General features: G+C 39.2%; 1 protein-coding gene across 9 annotated transcripts in view; it reads left to right on the top strand.

The window, feature by feature from the left end:
• Window positions 1–19,808, top strand: part of TJP1 (tight junction protein 1) — a 308,887-nt gene that overhangs the window by 225,638 nt on the left and 63,441 nt on the right. For all 9 annotated transcript variants that reach the window (XM_075069579.1, XM_032779736.2, XM_032779749.2 and 6 more), the window contains 4 exons: window positions 3,665–3,944; window positions 5,245–5,348; window positions 7,884–8,052; window positions 8,408–8,552. In XM_075069579.1, the coding sequence (XP_074925680.1) occupies window positions 3,665–3,944; window positions 5,245–5,348; window positions 7,884–8,052; window positions 8,408–8,552 (698 nt within the window). The remainder of the gene's footprint in view (window positions 1–3,664; window positions 3,945–5,244; window positions 5,349–7,883; window positions 8,053–8,407; window positions 8,553–19,808) is intronic.

Genomic DNA, 19,808 nt, shown 5'->3' with positions numbered 1-19,808 from the left:
GCAAAACAACAAAATTGGACATTACTGAAAGGTAGTAATCTGGTTTTCTGTAAACTTTGCAGATTTATATTTCTAAAAAATGAAATAGAAAATAAACACATTGGCAATTTGTTTAATTTTGGAAAGTGGTTTTGTTTTTAGGGCTTAAAAACTTTACTTGTTTTTTTCCTGGCCATTCTGTGATGCTCTTTTTTACACGCTCGTACAGATTTGCAGTAATTGCCGTGCTATACATTTATAAATTTGGAAATCCACTGGGTTTGCAGATGTCAAAAATAACTTGCATGCCAAGCTGTACAACTTTTCATATTAGAAAGCTGACGTTTCAGAGTAATGCTGTAAAGCAAATCAGTGGAGGCTCTGGTGGTTTTGCTACAGAAGTGGCATGATCTGTAGTGGAAATATAGTATTTTTTGTACTTGTGCATAAAACCCAACAACAGTGAAGAATATATTATAGTTCCCAAATATTTACAGGGGTATACCTACTGAAGCAGAATATTCAAACATAGTTAGTTCCCTCTAATGATATAGATTATCAGGATAAAACTCAACTTTGAACTATCAATACTAATGCTTTCTTCCCTCTGTGGTTTGCCTAATCACAATCCTGAAAGACTGGCAGGTTTCAAACCCAAACAGAGTTACTGTCAATAAGATACTCAGTATACAGTAGATTATATGTTAATGAGTAGAGTTTTGAGTAGTTCCAATAACTGGTTTGTGGCTTTAATTAAAGGGGGAATAATCCAGACTTGCAGCTCTGTGGAAATAGAATATTGCACTGCAATAGCTGTTACTCTTATTTTGTTAGCAATTATCACTTTGCTTGGACTGCAATAGGAAAACTAATGTGCTGATTTGGCAAAATGGTTAATGTAATTGACAATAAATTGGAGTGTTCCATCAGTCTGAACTAATGGATTTTACTCTGTCTCGCCATCTGTGGGATACAGTTGCCAGAAAAATGCAGAAATGTAGACCCAATGTAAGTCCATCTATCATATTTTCTTTTGCCTTCTGTTTAGCTTTATTTCTGTTCAATGCAGATGTGTTACTATCTTAAAATGGATGTGGATTTGGGGCTTAGCTGCACAACAACCACATTAGTTACACTGTGACCAAGACAAAGGTTTCGCAAGGGACAGCTGTACTTTTAAAGGGCAAAGCCTATACTGTACATTAGATGGGATTGAAGTTACCTTGGACCCTTTAAGAGCGTCCAACTCTGTCCTCTCACAAACTGGATTTCCCTGGACTATGATTATATGAGTTCCTTCTCTTGTATAAAAGAGAATATAAAGCTTTTAGTGCACTGCTGTAGAGTAGAACTGGTTTGTTTAGAGCTAAAATGATCAAGGACTCCATATCAGGAAAGAGTGTCTTTTATCTGAGTCTTATTATAGTTCGTTGTTCACCATCTTCCATTCTGGGCTTCTGCAACTTGCCTTGGAGCTTAATTGCTTCTTGAGAGGCTGGTTAGACAGCTCCTTCCTGGACCAATCTCCCTGTGGCATTATTTTGCTCTGGCATATGTCCACTTTTGCTCTGCAGCAGGATTTTTATCAGATTTACCTTCAATCAGATTTCCTAGATGGCTTTCCACAACCCATCTTTCTTGAGGCTACTGTTGGACTCCTGCGTTGTGTTAGCAGAACTTTTTCTGCTAGCCTAGCCTAAGTCTGTATTTGATAGTAGAAGGATGGGGGGTTCTGACAGCATTCTCCCTGAGTGTTGCCCTTCTTGAAAATCTTGTATAGATTCATTTTGTCAGGCTGACTACACATCGCACTTGGGTCTCACATACGACATCAAGGCCACATCACTTTGGACTCTTAACTTCTACATAACTTTACCCAAGTGAAACAAACTGTTTTGAAGAGGGTTATTTTTGTTCAGAATTCTAGCTGATGGCTTTTCAATCACTACTTTTTGTGGGACCTGGAATGTTCTTTCACGCCCCTGTCCTCGTAATGCAGAGGGTAATGCTACTCCCAGTTTTGTTTTTGGTTCAAAATCATTTTAAACAATATTTGTAAATTAGAGCAAAATTTCTAAGGAAAAGAACATACTTAAGTTAGCTTTTAATAACGTGAGTACACCTGAAGTTTATTTTTAATCCAATATTCAAAGACAAACTTAACTTAAAAAATGGAGGGAATTCGAAGGACTGAAAATTAAAAACAAGTTAGCTTTCTGACTTTTGAGGAGAGAATTTACATATCTTTGACCACTATCCTCTTACAAGATGACCAGTATACTTCTAGTTTTGGTCGTCTTGCCAGCCTCAAATGCAGATGAAGTAGTGCTGCCAATAGATGATGGAATACACTTACTCTGTTTTCCATATGTTTTGGCCAAGTACGATGCTGTCAGCTCACCTCTTCTTGAATTCATGAATTTGCTACTTCCATAGCTATGGACCTTGGTCATAGAAGCCATTTGAGTAAAGTAGCTGCTCCCTCCCTTTATTTACCACTGCAAAATCTTGTGGTATCTAGATTAGCCTCCTCATTTGTGTTTGGTACTTATTGGTAAGTATAAGACAGCTTTATATCTCTACTATATTACACAGCTTATGGTCACAATTAGTTTTACATTTCATAACTATTGAAACTTAAATTTTTCAGACATGGGTAACAAGGAATGACGCTTCTATATGTAATTGGGCATTTTACCTAATGCTTGAAGAAATGTCGGTAACATTACAAAGCAGAAGGCAGTAAAATACTGGGACTGCAGTTTGACTTTTCTCAGGTGTATCATTGGTCTTATAAACCAAATTCATTCATACCTGAATGAACAATTCAGGTTAAAGTGGCTGTTAAATGTAAAGATAATAGTGACAGGAAAGTTCACAGGATGACAAATCTGACAGTTACTGCTTCTGGGTTTGTTTCTCATCCCAGCTGGCATCATGCTTTTAAGGCATTTATGCCATCTCATTTAAACGTGTTTGAAATCCTTTTGTCAAATACCTAACTCGTCTCTTAGATGACCATATCCATGAACATCTGATTTTTTTTTTGATTTTTTTTTTCATTATTATTATTTGGAAAGAGAAAAAGCAGAAAGCAATTAAGTGGGGGAAGAAATGTTTTTTTTAATTGCAATGCATTATGACACTGGTTTATCCAAAAACTCTGCGTAGGAAAACACAATCTTTGAGTGAATTAGGAAGCTAACCAGTTGGGTTCTGCAGTGTTTGTATTCCATCCTCCAATCCTGGAGCATGAAAAGCTGTTTGCCTGACTTTGCATTCACAATAGCTCATTTCAGGTTAGCCTTGCTGCTGTTTTTTTTCACTATTGGCACTTTGTTGGAGTTTTTAATGGATTTATTAGTACTGCAAAGATAATTGATAACATGTAACAATACTGTAGCTTTTTTATAGTAGCTGTCTTCCATGATAACTGGTATCTTCATGGCTCTGAGTCCCCTCCATCCCCCTTGTTTTTCTCCTTCAGTCATCCAAATGTTTGATTGTAAGGCCTTTGAGATATGGATGTTGCCTTTCATATCTGTGTTGAAGTCCCTAGTGCATCTTTCGTTAGATACAGCAGTATAAATCTGTGGTGGCCCATTGCCTAATTTTAAAACTTTTAAAAAAAAATGTGTACTTTACATTTAACCAGAAATTAAATAATTAGTGCTACTGGTTATAGACTATTCGAAGAATGAAGAAAATTCAGATTCCAGTAGTCCGACCGGAACCTGAGCCAGTATCTGAAAATGAGGAGGATAGTTATGAAGAGGAAATGCATGATCCAAGAAGTGCACGCAGTGGGCCAGGCGTCAGCAGAAGGCATGAGAAGAGCTGGGTAAGAGACCGAAGCGGAAGCAGAGAGAGAAGTTTATCACCAAGATCAGACAGGAGATCTGTTGCTTCCAGTCAGCCTGCAAAACCTACCAAAGTAACATTGGTGAAATCCAGGAAAAATGAAGGTATGCTCAATGACTTTTTGTTGTCTCCTTCATATTTTTGGTTGTAATTTTGTACCAAAATGTTAAAGGTTGAATTTTAGATTGAATTATTGATGAATGTTAAGTTGCTAAGGGCTCATTAGACTAAACTAGACTAGAGCGCTACCTTCAGGTCTTAAAATTACTGTACTTCTAGTGCTAGGTTTTTCTCCATGTTTTCTTGTACTAATGTAAATGATTGATTGAAGGGAACGCTCAAATTTCAATTGAACTGGAATTGTAATTGCATATCCAACTTCTGCTAGCCACTAAAATTTTACAAACACATATTGAATAGTATATACACACTCAAAATGTATATAGAATAAACTTTAACATGAAATTAAGGTTGAGAGTATATCTGCTATCAAGCTTTTTTGAAAAATAGCCAACTTCAAAAAAAAAAAAAAAAAAAAAAACCACAACAAAACAAAAGAAACAAACAAAAAAAAATACCCACCACACATAGAATCATGGTTAATGTGTGACTTTTTTTTCCATTTAGCATTGGGCTATTTAAAAAAAAAAATTACACAACTGCTATATAATATGAGTACGATCTGAAAGGTTTGGTGGTCATTCTGAAGATAAACCTCAGTGTGTGAGGGACGGTGAAGTTGTCGCATAATATCTAGCTCTAACTAGGGTGGTGCTATGAGGTCAGTAATCTTGCTGACCTTTAAAAAGGAAAAATTTGGCAGAGGAGGAGAGAAGGGAGGGGATAAGGTTTTCACTTTATTAAAAAAAAAAAATCATCCTCTTGCAGTAGTTTGACAGCCTTATTAGGTTTTTATATATGTTGTGTAAACATTTGTCAAATTTGGGAGTCAGAAGTGGATGCAGCATCTTTGTTGCTGGAAATCAGTTTCTTTATTCTGATTATAGGGGCCAGTTAGAGGAAGAATTTAGATAATCACAGAACAATTGAGGAATGTAGCACTCATGCAAATTGCTACACTGGCAGCCGTTGGCAGCCAGCCCATATGAAAACCGGGATTGGCATACCTTAGTTATTAAGGAATAGCTATATGCCAATTATGCAAGTAAAATTCCCACAGTTGTTCAGAGAACAGGGAATTTCATAATAGGCAATTGTACCATATCTCTGCTCCTGGCTTAACAATACTAGTTCGCTGTAACCCTCAATACACTACTGTATTAAAAACACTTGAGTTTTTACTGGGTTCTTGTTTGAATGTGAATCTGGAAAGCAGTGTTGTAAATCCATAAATGTTGCTTCTTTAAACTGAGATTTCATATTTGGTTTTTTTATTCTAAATAGAGTATGGTCTGCGCTTGGCTAGCCACATATTTGTGAAAGAAATATCCCAAGATAGTTTGGCAGCAAGAGATGGCAACATTCAGGAAGGTGATGTTGTATTGAAGGTACAGTATATGGCTATCTTTGCTTAGCAAAGGAACCAGTATGTTGATTGTACTAGAAGTAATTGCCTCACAGGTGTATGTAACTGTCAATAGAAGAAATGTCAGGTATTGTATTTTTTGCATTGAGGGAGGAAGGTTAAGCGTCTGATTCTGTAGCCTTTACTCACATAATTAGTCCTGTTGTATTAATTTTGATGGATTATATGGGCCCAAAGAGTCAGAGGTGCTAACAATATCCTGTCAGTGTCCAACATTAAACAGTGTTAAGCAAGGCTTGGGGTTTAGTATACAGAAATGTCAGCCCGCTAAGTGTCATGGCAAACAAGCCATGAAATTTTTTTAAAACTTGTGTTAAAGATGCAGCAGAGAAGTAAAAACATGTTAAAGCATTTGAAATATAAAGTATTAAGTAAGGCTTTTATTTTAACAACATCCTTTGTTCCCTTTCCCTTTAGTTGGAAAGAGTTTTCAGAAGGTAAACCCCTTGTTTGACAGTAAAAAATGGTAATGTCCTTTTTGGGTGGGGGAAAAAAGAGAAAACGTTAGTTGAGATGAGCTGGAGCTATTGATGTTGTTTTTAAAGTCCAGTCCCATTTCCTAGAAGACAAAACAAGACAAAAGCACACAAAAGGGGAAGGAAAACACCAGAGATGGAAAATTCAGCTTCTGTGGTTGTCTTTCACTTCCGACGTCCCTGCTGGAGAAACACAGGCGTGGCACACAATCTTTAGTCATTCTGAAACCTGCCAAACTTGTACCAGCATCGGGCTGTTTGGGGCATTGCATTTAGTTGCCTCTTTGGTCATGGGCTCACAGCAGTGTTGCACAATATACAGTCTTGTCTACGAAGCCAGGCTCTTGTTAGACAGAAGGCAAGGGGAGTAGATAGGTCTTTTTCCTTCTCCATCTCATTTCTTCTCTTTCTCCTGCGTGGGACTAAGAGGGTGACAAAATCTCACGTCCCAGGTGGTGATTGAGATTTAGCTGGAGCAAGCGGAAGTGGCTATCTGGGTCACTCTACTGTCCTTATCCTGAGAGAAGTCCCTAGACTGGTCCAAGACAGACTTAAAGGTGTTATGATAAATCCTCTGTGGTCTCAGGAGACGGTGGCGGTGGCAGCCATGATGGTAAAGCTTATTCCTTTCCTGTTCTCCTGTGTTCATCATGGTTTTTGGCAGCCAGCTTCTTAATTCCTCCAAAGTATTTTCTTTTAAGAACCTCCAAAAGGGGAGAGATGGGGGAATAGAGCATCCTGTCATTATTTTTCCCACCAGTTTAGGCCCAATTTTTGAGACACCAATTTTGGTCCATAGATTTCCAGTCTCAGGCTTTTCTTGTTTACCAGGCATGATCTTAATACAGGCCTTGAATTATATTGGTAAGCCATTTTGTTTGTACTAATTCAGTCTCTCTCTCCCTTTTATGAATAACAAAGTGATTGGGAAAAAAAGTATAAGTATTTTGACATTTTATGAACTTTCACTCACTTTTCACAGTTGATCTTGTAATTAGGGTCAATTTGTATGCCTAGTCATTAAAACGATTGCTTTGTCATTGTATAGTTGGAGAATTAATTGGGGCTATTTGTCTGAGCAAGGGTTTCAAGATTAGGTATTAATTTAGTAGCTCTAGTACCGAATTATACCATTGTGCATTACAACCAGATGTCTTGGGCTGAATTATTTTTAATTAACTTCATAAACTATATTGTGGGGGGGGGTTAACAGCTTTCAGTGCATCTCATTGCTACAAATCTTAACTTTATTGGTGCAATTAGTGATCAAGGGCAAGTCTTCCCACTGCCATGTGGAGTTTTGTAAGGCTTATAAAAGAAATTGCTTTAGGTTTCTTAATCATTACAGATTAAAGTAATGAGACTTTTAAATTATTTAAAGATGAGCATTAGTTTTCTGCGTTCTGTGGCTCAGATGTGTTTGCATTAATATTTTCATAATATATAAATATATTGAGTATATATTATATTAATTTTTCTTGACTAAATAACTGGGTATTTCTAAATCCCATCAGCCTGAAAACTGTCATTTAAGATGTCATTATAGATTTTAATTTTTGTGCAAGATTGATCAAGGCAATCTGATTCTGATAAATCAATTGGAGGCTTGCATTGCAAAGAGCAAGGTGGCAAAACTTAAGAACCCAGCTGAATCAGAACTGCTGTTAGACTAGAAGTAGTTTCCCTAGGCATCAGTTCTGCAAGATAAAGTACCACTGAATTTCCATAACTTTTTGGTCTATTTCAGTTAATCTGCTTGCCTAAACTTGAATCTTTTAGCTGCTTGCTTAGATATTGCTAATGTTTGTTGTTTCCATTTTTAAAACAAGGTTGAAGACCATTTAACAGCAAAATTATATTTACTAATTTTGAAGGAGTAATTTTGACCAGTTAAGAGTTAAAATACTTATTGTAGAGAGGGAGTACTCTTGTTTGTTAGCTTCAAAGGAGTTAGCTAGTGGAGCTAGATTTGTTTTGTTTTCCATTCAGTTCCTATCTCTAGTCTTTTTGCTCTATTACAGATAAACGGCACAGTCACAGAAAACATGTCACTGACAGATGCAAAGACTCTAATAGAAAGGTCAAAAGGCAAGTTGAAGATGGTGGTTCAACGAGATGAACGAGCAACTCTTTTGAATGTCCCAGATCTTTCTGACAGCGTTCATTCCGCTAATGCTTCAGAAAGAGATGGTGAGTATAAATCTATTTCCCAAGGTAAAAATATATTTCTTATGTTGCTGGATCATGAAGATGTGAAATCCTAGTGTGAAGACAGAGGATGAGGGAGGAGAAAAGAGGAGGGATCGACATTTGAGCGGATAATAAACTTGTTCAAACACATTGGAATTCACATCTTCAAGAATATGAAAAAAGACTATTCAATTGGAAGAAAAGGAACGTTAACTTTAGGTGATTTATTTTGAAGTCAGTGCAGAAGATCTGACGTACTTCATATGTATTTTCTGCAAAGTTGTTTCCATTTTGGGCGGTTACATCATCATTTTAATTACAATCATTTCATGAAAAAACAACTTTTATTTAACAGACATTTCAGAAATTCAGTCGCTGGCATCAGATCATTCCAACCGATCACATGACAGGCCCCGCCGCAGTCGTTCACGATCTCCTGACCAGAGGTCAGAGCCTTCAGACCATTCCAGACATTCTCCACAGCAGCCCAGCAACGGCAGGTGATGGTAGCATTGTATTATTTTTAATCAACTATTAAAGTGACAATAAGTACCAGGATTGTTTGGGTTTTTTTATAGTACCACAAATGTGGCACAGTATTGTGGAAATGGTAGCATGATATAGTACTGAAATTATGTATCGAGAGTTGGGCCTGAACCAAACTCATGTTTCAGCTATCTTTCAGTTTCAGAGAAATTTGAACCTAGAACTAAATTTTTGGCTTCTCTATTTTATCCTGTTCTTTAAGGAAATTATCAAAATTAAATGGTATTCCTTTTATTTGACTTACTCGGTTTGACATTAGTGATATAGTCTACTGAAGTATATAAATTATCTCACTATCTCAGTTTCAGAAAGTTAGAAGTCGACTGTAATAGCTATACCCAGGCTGAATAGTACCACAAGTCCCACTGACAATTCAGTCTGAGTAGTTATTGTGAGATGGTGCTTATTTAGTTAACAATTTTGTTTTCAGACTTTAACACAGTCAGTTTGTTTTTCAAACATGTTTCAAAAAAGTTTTTAATTCCAGTGAAACTACTCTATTTAGGAAAAGTAATTCTTCAAACATTTAATCTAAAATGTTTGTACTTGGTGGTAGGAAAATGATACTAGCTAAAAGTGGGGCACAATGGGTTCTCTCTGTATCTGTTCCTGTTCAAGCCTAGACAAGGCTGTTACATGGAATTCAGTCTTGGGTAAGAATAATGTAAATGTGTCCATTTCACTTTTGCACAGCATGTGCATTAGATAGTGACATTCCAATTCAAGTTAGAAATAGGAAGTTAACCAATTTATGAGATTTCTACATTCTTGTTCAAGTAAGTTGTGTGTGAGAAGAAAAGTTACAGGCTTAGACCAATTACAGTCTGTTGGTCAAGAAGAGATGCCAGAATTAGGCTTGAGATGTATAGAATGCTCCAGATTATTGCTGAATGGGATATTCCTGTCAGAAAAGCTGCCTAGTTTGACAAGGTATTACTATCAGTTGTGAACCTCAAATCCAAACAGGGTCAGGATTGGACATTTCAAATTCATGTATGAATTTGAGCCCCAATAACAAGATATTTCAGGAAGCGACTACCATAAGGAAAGTGTGTAGATGACATTTTACTAAATTCCTGTAGTTACAAGGAAAACAACTTTTTTCCTTGCCAAAACACCAACTCAGGGTTTGAAACTGCTCTTGAATTAGATGGTAAAATCACAAACACCTAAGAGGAGGGAGTCTGAGCACTGTTAATTAGTCCATGAAACGGAGTGAAACACATGAAGCTGTATCTTGCCAGGTAAGTAGAAATGTTGTATTTATAATGTTTAAATTTATTTTGTATAGTCTAATGATTGGAGATCTTGAACTTCATTTTATAGCCCTTTGCTTACCCCTGAATATTGAAGAAATGCAGTTCACTTTTCATCTTCACAGGGACGATCTACAGGTGCATTACAGCAGATCTTCTGTTTGTTTGCATCTTATTTGGAGGCAGAAGCAGACTTGTCAGGCAGGAGACACTTGAAGTGACCATGCTCCTGAGGACCCTATCAATTGTATTCTGCCTCCAGTAGCTGTCAACAGTCTCACTCAAATTGTCTGCTCAGAGCAATTAAAAAAACTTTGAAATCTTAAATCAGGTGTGGGTAGGTTGGGCTAGAATAAGCTCTGGAGACTTTTTTTTTTCTCCCCCATTTCCTCCTCCTGTCTGTTTAAGACTAAGATTAATGGGTACAGCAGTGTCCCTGAGCTGGCTGCTGCAATGGTGAACAAAGAAGCACAAGCAGAAAGGCCAGCATAGCTCCCTTTGAGGGTTGCTTATATGAGATCCTGTTTGTCTTCTGCAGGAACCATGTCACCCCATCTTTCTTCTCCACCCATCCACACGCATCTGTGAGACCTCTGAGGGATCAGAGATGGAACCAAGGAGGATAGATGATTGCCCCTCATCTCCCTGTGGGACTGATCCATTTTCACACACTAGATGTCATGCATATGATTGCTCTGGCAGGGCGTAAAGAGGAGGACACTCAAGCAGAAGAAACCTGCCATCATACCAGCGGGGAAAGGATGCTAAGATGGCCTCATACTGAGGCCTCTGCTAACTTGTACCACTCTGCCTAACTGTAAACGCACCAAAAGAGTAGTGAGAGCTATGATAGCTTAGATGACATCCAGGCAGCCAACAAGGAGCTGTCTAGGGCGTACAATTTTTGCCTCACCTTTCCAGGGGTCAGGGTTAGTGTATCCACTGGCTGGCTCTCGTATACTCAGGGTTCTCCATACCATTACCTGCTTCAGGATTCCTCAGCACTTTTGTGGCTGCCCTTGGGAACATTAGCAAACATCCTAATGTAGGACTGTGAAGGTTTTCCCCCCCACGTTGAACTTTAGAGTAAAAATGTGGGGGACCTGCATGGACCCTTCTAAGCTTAATTCCTAGCTTAGATCTGGTAACTCTGCCACCAGCCAGAAGTCTATGTCTGGCACACTTCTGTACCCCCAAAACCTTCCCTGGGGAACCCAAGACCCAAACCCCTTGGGTCTTAAAACAAGGAGAAATGAACCATCCCCTCCTTTTCCCCCCAGACTTTCCACTCCCTGGGTTGCCTTGGGAAGCTTCACACTGATCCAAACTCCTTGGATCTTAAAACAAGGATGAATTAATCACCCCCCCCCTTTTCCCCCCACCAATCTCTGGTGAGTAGATTCAAACCCTTGGATTCTAAAACAAGGAAAAATCGATCAGGTTCTTAAAAAGAAAGCTTTTAATTAAAGAAAGAAAAGGTAAAAATTATCTCTGTAAAATCAGGATGGAAAATGCTTTACAGGGTACTCAGATTCATACAGACTAGAGGGACTCCCCCAGCCCTAGCCTGAGATTCAAAGATACAGCAAACAGAGTTAAAAATCCTTCCAGCAAAAGACACATTTACAAGTTAAGAAAACAAACATAAGACTAATCCGCCTCGCCTAGCTATACTTACAATTTTAAAACATGAAATACTGATTCAGAAAGATTGGGAACACCTGGGTGTACGTCTGGTCCCTCTTAGCCCCAAGAACGAACAATGAACAAAACAAACAACACAAACAAAGACTTCCCTCCACTAAGATTTGAAAATATCTTGTCCCCCCATTGGTCCTCTGGTCAGGTGTCAGCCAAGTTCACTGAGCTTCTTAACCCTTTACAGGTAAGAGACATTAACCCTTAACCATCTGTTTATGACAAAGACGAAGAAAGTTCAGCCATGGGCATGACCATCAAGGACCTGGGCCCCTGCCTGCCTAGAGAGCCTTCTCTTTCTGGATCATCTAAGGACCACGTTCCTTCTTAAGATCCAGAGAAAAGACGTAAAAACAAAGTAGACTCTAAAAAGGCTTCCATATGCAGGTGATATATTTCTTTTCTTTCGCCATCTAAAAAGAGTAAGAAGTGTTCCTGTAACCAAACCGTAATATTCATCTTCAGACTGTAACCACAATGGTCGCTCCTCCACAGAATCCATCTGTAAAGCTCAGTTAGTGCAAGAGCAAGAGGTGAGCAGACTATTCCACATCTTCCTCGAGTTCCTGTGAGAGAGAATCCTTTAAGAAAGATTTACAAAAAGAACAAGAAAAAGGCTAAAAGATTCAGAAAGGATTCCTTGGTTTGTCCTTCCTGGGAAGTAGGGAAGCTTTCAGATTTTTGAATTAAAATATCTGAGGAAATTCAGAACAAGCTCTTTTTCAAAACCTGTTTTGTCTATGCTTCTTAAGGTTGGTTGTGTGGCTCGGCTTTCCCCCGGATGAACCCTTGAAGGAGGAGGCGGCATTTGAGAAAGTGTGTAAAAAGGAGAGTAAGGCCACTTGCAGGTGCTTCACATCAGATTTGAAAACTATATGTCCTTGCATGCAGCACTTGAGGATGTAAGTAGCATTGACTGAGTAGGAAACCCAACAAAAACCAAGAGGCTGGCTAAAGAGCACTATTATGTCCATAAAACCAAATCTTGACCAACTTACTCTACCGAAGAACTGATGTAGCTCTTTCGTTGTTTATTAAAGACAGTTGATTCATTTTGATGGTGACTTCCTCTCTAAGGACCATACTCACAGAAGAATTAAGTCTTTCCTCAGAAGGAACTCTGACGCTATCTCAGGAGTTGCCTCTTCTGCATCTGCTTCATTCATAAGAGCATGTGTATGGATGACTTCCTGTTGGACACTGTTCTTTCAAGATCAGGAAATCATGTAGGCTGTTTGCCAAATTAAGTTTTTGTAAGTAGTGGCTTTTGTGCTGGATGCTTCTCTTGACAGCCTCAGATTTGCTGCAAGGGTAATGATACAATTCCACATCGCATCACAAGCTCTGGCTAAAGCCATGGAAGGCCGATTTTTGAAGCCAAGCAGGTCCTGGTCACCTCTTAAGTATATGGGAGGGGCGGGCACTTCAGTGAATCTTCTCTTCAGAAAGCAGCTGAAGAGAAGTCATAGAAGACTTCTTAGCATACAAGAATTCAAAAAGAGAATTCAGGCCCTGTTACAAATCACGATGTTCCTTTAGCTCCTCTTCAGCTAAATGTCCCAGGAGGAGGTTGAGGCGGATGGACTAGATTCAGAGGCTTGAGGAAAAAGGAATTTCCATAGGAAAGCCCTTAGCCTTCTTGTAATAAGGTGGACTGGCCCTCCACAAACACAGAAGAAGAGGGTGGCTCCATGCCCCGGAAGCCAAGGGGTGGGGCCAGAAGTATCAAGGTGGAACCTGGAAGCTCAGTAGGGGCCCAGCCACTGAAGGAGACAGATGCATCCCCGAGCACTTGCGCTGGGAGGTGGCAGCAGGCCAGTGAAATGCAGATGACTGGCCCAGGCTGCCTGGATCCTGGACTGACCTGAGCCCAGGGGCAGTAGACGACTGGTCCAGACGACTCAGCCCCACAGGAAGCAGACAACTGGCCCGGACCTTTGGACGACCTCACCCTGCAAGAAACAAACAGTTGACCTGGACCGCTGGCACACCCAACCCTGGCAGAGCTTCTGCTGACAGCTGAGGCCCCCACCAATCACCTTACCCCATCAGACTGGCAGGTACCCTTGGAGGGGGAGAGTGGAGTGGCATGGTAGATCCCTGTCTGGCTGCAACTCTGGCACAGGGTGAGTCAGCGTGTTGTGGCTTGGATCCCCACTGACATGGTGGCAAACCCCTCTGCCATCCTTTGGGCGCTGGACTGGGACACAGTGGAGAGGGAGGGCCTACGTGCCCCCCTGCCACCCAAGTCTCCCCCTCCCTCAGGCTAGATGAAGGAAAGCCTGAGTTAACTGACTTTGTTTGCAGCCCCACCTGAGTACAGGTTGGAGCTGAGTGATTTTGTTTACTGCCCTGCTCTGAACCAGAGCCTAGGCTGATTGACTATTTGCAGCTCCACCCGAGTGAAGGCTTGAGGTACTAGGGCCTCAGGGAGGCAGCCAGGGCAAGAAAAGGCAGCCGGTCCAACTCCCTTGCCAGTGATGAGTAGCCATTTCAGCTACAGTTTGCCCCTGAGAGCAGGGACTAGATGACGACTGGCAGTAGCTACTGAGACAAGGTGGGCATAGGGGGTAGGAATTCCCCTGGGAGGGGAGACCCAGAGTGTGGGGAAACTGCTATGCGGCAGCACCCCAAGGTAAGGAACACCGTGGTCTGGGAGGGACATAGGGCCTGAACTGGTAAAGACAGAGGAGGGTGCTCCTTAGCTGGGTGAACTAATTCCCGGACTGACCAGCAGGAGGCATCGCAGGTTGAGTGACCCACCCTTCTACACTCCTTCATCATGGTTAACTACATTTGACCCAGTGATGTGTGGCTTCTCAGGGGCTAGTTGCAGAAATTTGCAAATCATTGGATCAATGCAATGACTGAGAGATGGGTCCTGGATTTTTTCAGCCTTAATTATGCTTTGGAGTGGAAGGCTGTGCCAGAAGGGCTTCAGATTTCTCCCATTCCTTCAACCAGATGAAACTCAAAAATATGATGAATGCCATATGTCAATAAAGATGTTACACCTGCCTGTTCCTAGTACCCATGTATTCTGGAGAACGCAGAGCAGTACTTGATCTCTAGTTCTTGGCAAAAGTTCTTTTGGAAGCCAAAGTTTCAGAATGAACATATAGAATTCATTTGTCCTTTTCTGTAAATCATACATACAGGGAATACCTCCAATTTACTTTATAATAGGTAGCCTTATTAGTACACTGCTTTACCCTTTGGCCCAGTAACCACCCAAGGATCCCTAACAAAGGGCTTATTATCTGTGGTTTTTCTTAGGCAGGAGGAAATTCATGTGTTCCCCTTCCTCAACAACCTGTTCATCAGCACACCCTTTCTGAAAAAGGAACAGAAAGTAACTTGCCTCATTACGCAGATTATAGAACAACATAGGTTTGTCCTCAACCCCAAATGACTCTCTGATTCTATTTGACATTTGGCAGCTATCATAGATACTAAGCTACACAGCATTGTTCTCTCAAAGACAGGATTCAGAAGCTCGTATATGCTATATATACGGATAAGTTCTCTTGCCATATCAGTGAGGACTCTGATGTTTTTACTGGAAATGATACTATCCTGTATTGACTTCTTGCTTTGACACGGTTCTGTTCACATCTTCTCCAGCAGTTTTTTTTGGTCTCCCTGAACTCACAGCATGTCCCTATCTTCACTAATTTAAGTATCCAATGTAGTATCAAAATTTGTCCTGGCAGCCTGAAATCAGCAGATACTTGGATGGCCACAGAATATTAGAATTGTGGTGATAACAAATGCTAGTCTCAAGGGATGGGGAAATCTCATATGGGGCAAGGATCTTGGAGAGACAAGGAGCTTCAAATATCAATTGGCTCAAGCTCCGAAAAACTAAGTATGTCCTATCATCAGATTGTACCAATTATTATGTACTGGTGATGCCTGAAAACACGTCTGCTTTAGCTCATATCAACAGAGAAGTACAGGAAGCCATTTTTCTGTCACTGGCACCCTTCCACGCAAAAGGCTGCTGAACCTACAAGCAGAATGGTCAAACAAAGGAATAGGCCTGAAGATGTATATAGTTTACATGCAAATATCTTTTTACTCCAGTAGTCAAGGCTCTGTGTCACCCCTCAATAGAAGTATTTGTATCCAGGTTCAATGCAAAGGTTCTTAAGTTCTTCACCAAACCAAGGCAACAGACGATGTGTTCTAATCTGCTCCCGTAAGTGTCTTTTGTTTGTCTTTTCCCCCATTCACAATGATCCTAGGGACCATTCAGAGGGTAGAGGGAAGAAGCATATGTATTCTCCGAGCTTCACACTGGTCAGTGAGGTGCTGGGTGTTGGACCTAAATCAGATGGCAGCCACCCTTCAATTATTTCTCCTCTGCTGGTAATACCTCCTATCACAAGCACTAACATACCAACCTAGAGCAAAGGAGAATCTAGCTACATGATATTGAAGAGGCACCAGGTGAAACAAAAAGATTTTTCAAATGACCTCAGTTGGACTCTTAGCTTCTGGAAGGAATTCTACAAACAGGGCATATTGAAAGTCTTCATCTAGATTTAAAACCTTGTGTAAGGACCTTATTAGAAAGGCGGCAGACAAGGCAAGAGCAAAACATATATTTTGGAGTTTATGTAGAACAACTTTAACTTTTTTACAAGCCGTATGCCTCTCATTTTGAAATTTCAACATGTCTGCCATATCTAGCGTACCAGAGACAGCAGGCAAGCATAGGACTTCCTTACCCTCAGACACTGAAAGCCTTCTCAGAATAGCATCTCTTGTTTACCCTACACCAATTGGAATAATTCTGGTTTGTACCTTAATTTAGTAGTAGTCCCTAAAGAAGCATCTTTTTCAATCGGTCTAAGTATCTCTTTTCTGTTTTTTAAAAGTATCATGATTGGAATTGCCTCAGCAAGAAAGATTCTTACTAGTAGATGGCAACGGTGCATTTCCCATAAAGATGAAGTTGTACCAAGAATGAAGACAACTTTCATTCCAAAAGTCAACTATTTATTCTGTAGCACACAAGAGATTTTCCTTCTGTTCTTTTGTTAGCATCCAAAATGCCCCACTGAAACTGGCATACCGTGCACATCAGGACAGAACTATAATCTACATTGAGGTGCTCTTCAAAAAATGCTTCTCTCTTTCATGCTGAATCATCCATCATCTTAAATAGTAAATGGTATTAAAATACTAAAAGCACTAGAGTGGACAGGCCCTAAATGTCAGTCATACTTGAAGAGTTTGTGTACAAACTCATGAAACATTTTCTTGTTACAGGTCACAAACTTTTGTTTTCTTTGTCAGTTACTTTTTAAACAAATTTCATGGTTTAAGAGCAGTACATTGATTAAACTAACATGAAGCTGACTTTGTTTTGTGACTGAAGGTTATTTAAAAATGCCGCAGTGTTAAGCATGCTAAAAAAAATCCTCCCTGACACAGCACAGATGTTAGAAGTAAAAGCATTACTGTCAGAACACATACACAGCAAAATAACACCTTTGATGACTCATGGGAAATGCAGCTGTAATTTTTAACAAGATTTTGTCACTTTAAAAACAAAGTCATAGAAAGTGGGGAACATACAGTAGGAGAACAGAGGTTATATATTCCTTTTTGTATATGGCACAGTTTAGATCACTATTGGAATTGTGGGTCCAGTTCCATTGTCATTCTTTTAAAACAATGTTAGTTCTTCTCATGTACTCTGAAGTTTTTCTAAGAGAGACTGTGTCTGTAAAGCATGCTTTGAAATGAAAAAAGACTTGAAGAGGTGATGTTGTTTAGTTTATAAACAGAGAGGTTGTGCGACTCTATCATAGTCTAAATACTTACACAGAGAAGTGATCTAATTTTAAGAGAGCTAAAGGAGTTTTTAATCTAGTAGACCAAAAAGATAATAGGATCCAGTAGCTTGAAGTTGAAGTTGGAAAAATATACCCGGGAAGTGAAACTCTAGTTTTTAACTGTGAAGATAATTAACCACACCAGAACACTTTACTAAGGGTGTGGTAAATTGGCCATAATTTGGCATCTTTAAATTAAGACTAGATGCCTTTCTAAAATATATATTTTAGTTCAACTATAATTTTTTGGAGTATGGGCACGAATTCCTGGATGAAATTCTATGTCCTTTGTGATCCCATCAGAGTATACTGTGATGATGGTCCTTAAATCTATGAATTAAGTGAAACTTTTTGTTTCTTTAATGTGATGTATCTTAAAATGTGCAAAATGATCTGAATGGATAATTTCAGCAGTATGAAAAGACTGAGAGTGTTTAATTCAAGAGTATTAATCCATCTCTGGTAATTTTAGGCATGAGATTGAAGGCAAAGCTAGAACCACCATATACTGATGATATCCCAGCATACTAGTCAACCTGATATGTTAGGATTCTAAAATGACCCTTTCTAAACATTGTGAAATAAATAATAATGTAACTTTGAAATGGTTGGTAATTCTTGCAATACCACGTCAAGACTTCAAAGTAAATGAAAAATAAATGTAAATTTCCATGTGCGATTTCCACATGTTCTTTTGATTTCCTTATGTAAGATCTCCTGTTACAAATAACTTACTCCTAGGCACAGTGCTTTTATGGTGACATTGAGCTCCGTGGGACTAATTCCAGCCACCTTTCGTTGACCCATTAGGTTGTTTCTGACCTCTGTTTTCCCCATCTCCTTACCACACTACATTGAAGCTTTTGTTTCTCTCTACTTCTCTCTGATTTCATGAGGTTGTATAAAATCTAAATCTCTAACCATTGTCCAGGTGATAAGAACTAAAAATTAGGAATGAGAGGGGGAATATGACCTGAGCTGCAAGTGAAGTACCATCTACTGCCGTCTTAAAATACAGTTTTAGATTTTGATTGAAATAAAACTTTTCTTCATAAACAAAATGAAGATGTTTTTAAAAAGTGTATTAATATACATATACTAAAAATTGGAGTCATAAGAGTGAGTAATGTGAACAAGTAATTGCATAAGCCTATAATTGTAGAGATTTACCACTACATTACTTCATGTTTATGCCTATGTTGTTCCATTGAGGAGATTGCAATTACACTGTGGTAAAACTAGACTAACACAGAGGAGAATCAGGTCTGATATCTTTTAGTGCATATATTTCGGTTATTCTGTGTTTTGTTCTAGAAAACTTTCCACTCATTTTAAATGCAGGTATGACTTAAATCTGCTCATTATAGTTGCTACTGTAGTTTTTGTTTCTGAGATGGCTCTCTTTTTTAAGGCAAATCTTCCTGATAAATTAAATGGCCTGGTCTACACTAGGAAATTAGTCATTCAGGGTGTGAAAAATCCAACCCCGAGCAAAGCAGTTAAACTGACCTAATCTCTGGCGTAGACAGCTCTAGGTTGTTCAGAGAATTCTTCCATCGACCTAGCTTCCACCTCTTGGGAAGGAGGATTACCCATGCTGATGAGAGCCCTCCTGTTGGTATAGGCAGCGTCTTCACTGAAGCGTTAGAGCAGCGTAACTATGCTGCCGCAGCATTTTAAGTGTAGACAAGCCAAAAGAGAAGGGCAAAAGGATATAATATTAACATAGAAGAAATCTTTCACTGTCTCTAGGTTTCTCAGTGCTTCGGCTATAATGTGTGTCAGTATTCAAACTGCATGACTGTCAGATACCTGGATCCTAAACTAACAATGCCAAATTTGTATTACAGGACTATAATTCCATTGAGTGGTTGATATAAAAGATGATACGTACTCGCATCCTTCATGGCTTTATAGTTCTGTAATTTGAAATGTGCTTTTAAGAAAACTTTTATTATGTAATACATAAAGATTTTTAATTTAAAAATGGTGTCCATGTCATAGCAAGTGACCCTGAATTACTTTATCTAAAGTCTTTTAACAGTGGCTGTTCTTCAAAACGCTTATAATGTTTCTTTATAAATGCCATGAAGCAACTTTGATTTTTGAACTTTGATTGTGATCATCATAAACACACAATTCATGCATTTTGCTGTCACATCTTCGTGATACTTTTTTTCTGTACACAGTGTCTTAATGTTTCTGTCCTCCTCTAGTTTAGAGAATGACAGTGAACACTTAAACATTTCTTTTCATTAAAAGCAGCAGAGAATCCTGTGGCACCTTATAGACTAACAGACGTTTTGGATCATGAGCTTTCGTGGGTGAATACTCACTTCGTCAGATGAATGTAGTGGAAATTTCCAGGGGCAGGTATATATATGCTAGCAAGCAAGCTAGAGATAACGAG

The sequence above is a fragment of the Chelonoidis abingdonii genome, chromosome 9, assembly GCF_003597395.2.
Source record: "Chelonoidis abingdonii isolate Lonesome George chromosome 9, CheloAbing_2.0, whole genome shotgun sequence".
Lineage (NCBI taxonomy): Eukaryota > Metazoa > Chordata > Testudines > Testudinidae > Chelonoidis > Chelonoidis abingdonii.
The sequence above is the reverse complement of the archived record's forward strand: the minus strand, read 5'-3'. Positions and strand labels throughout refer to the sequence as shown.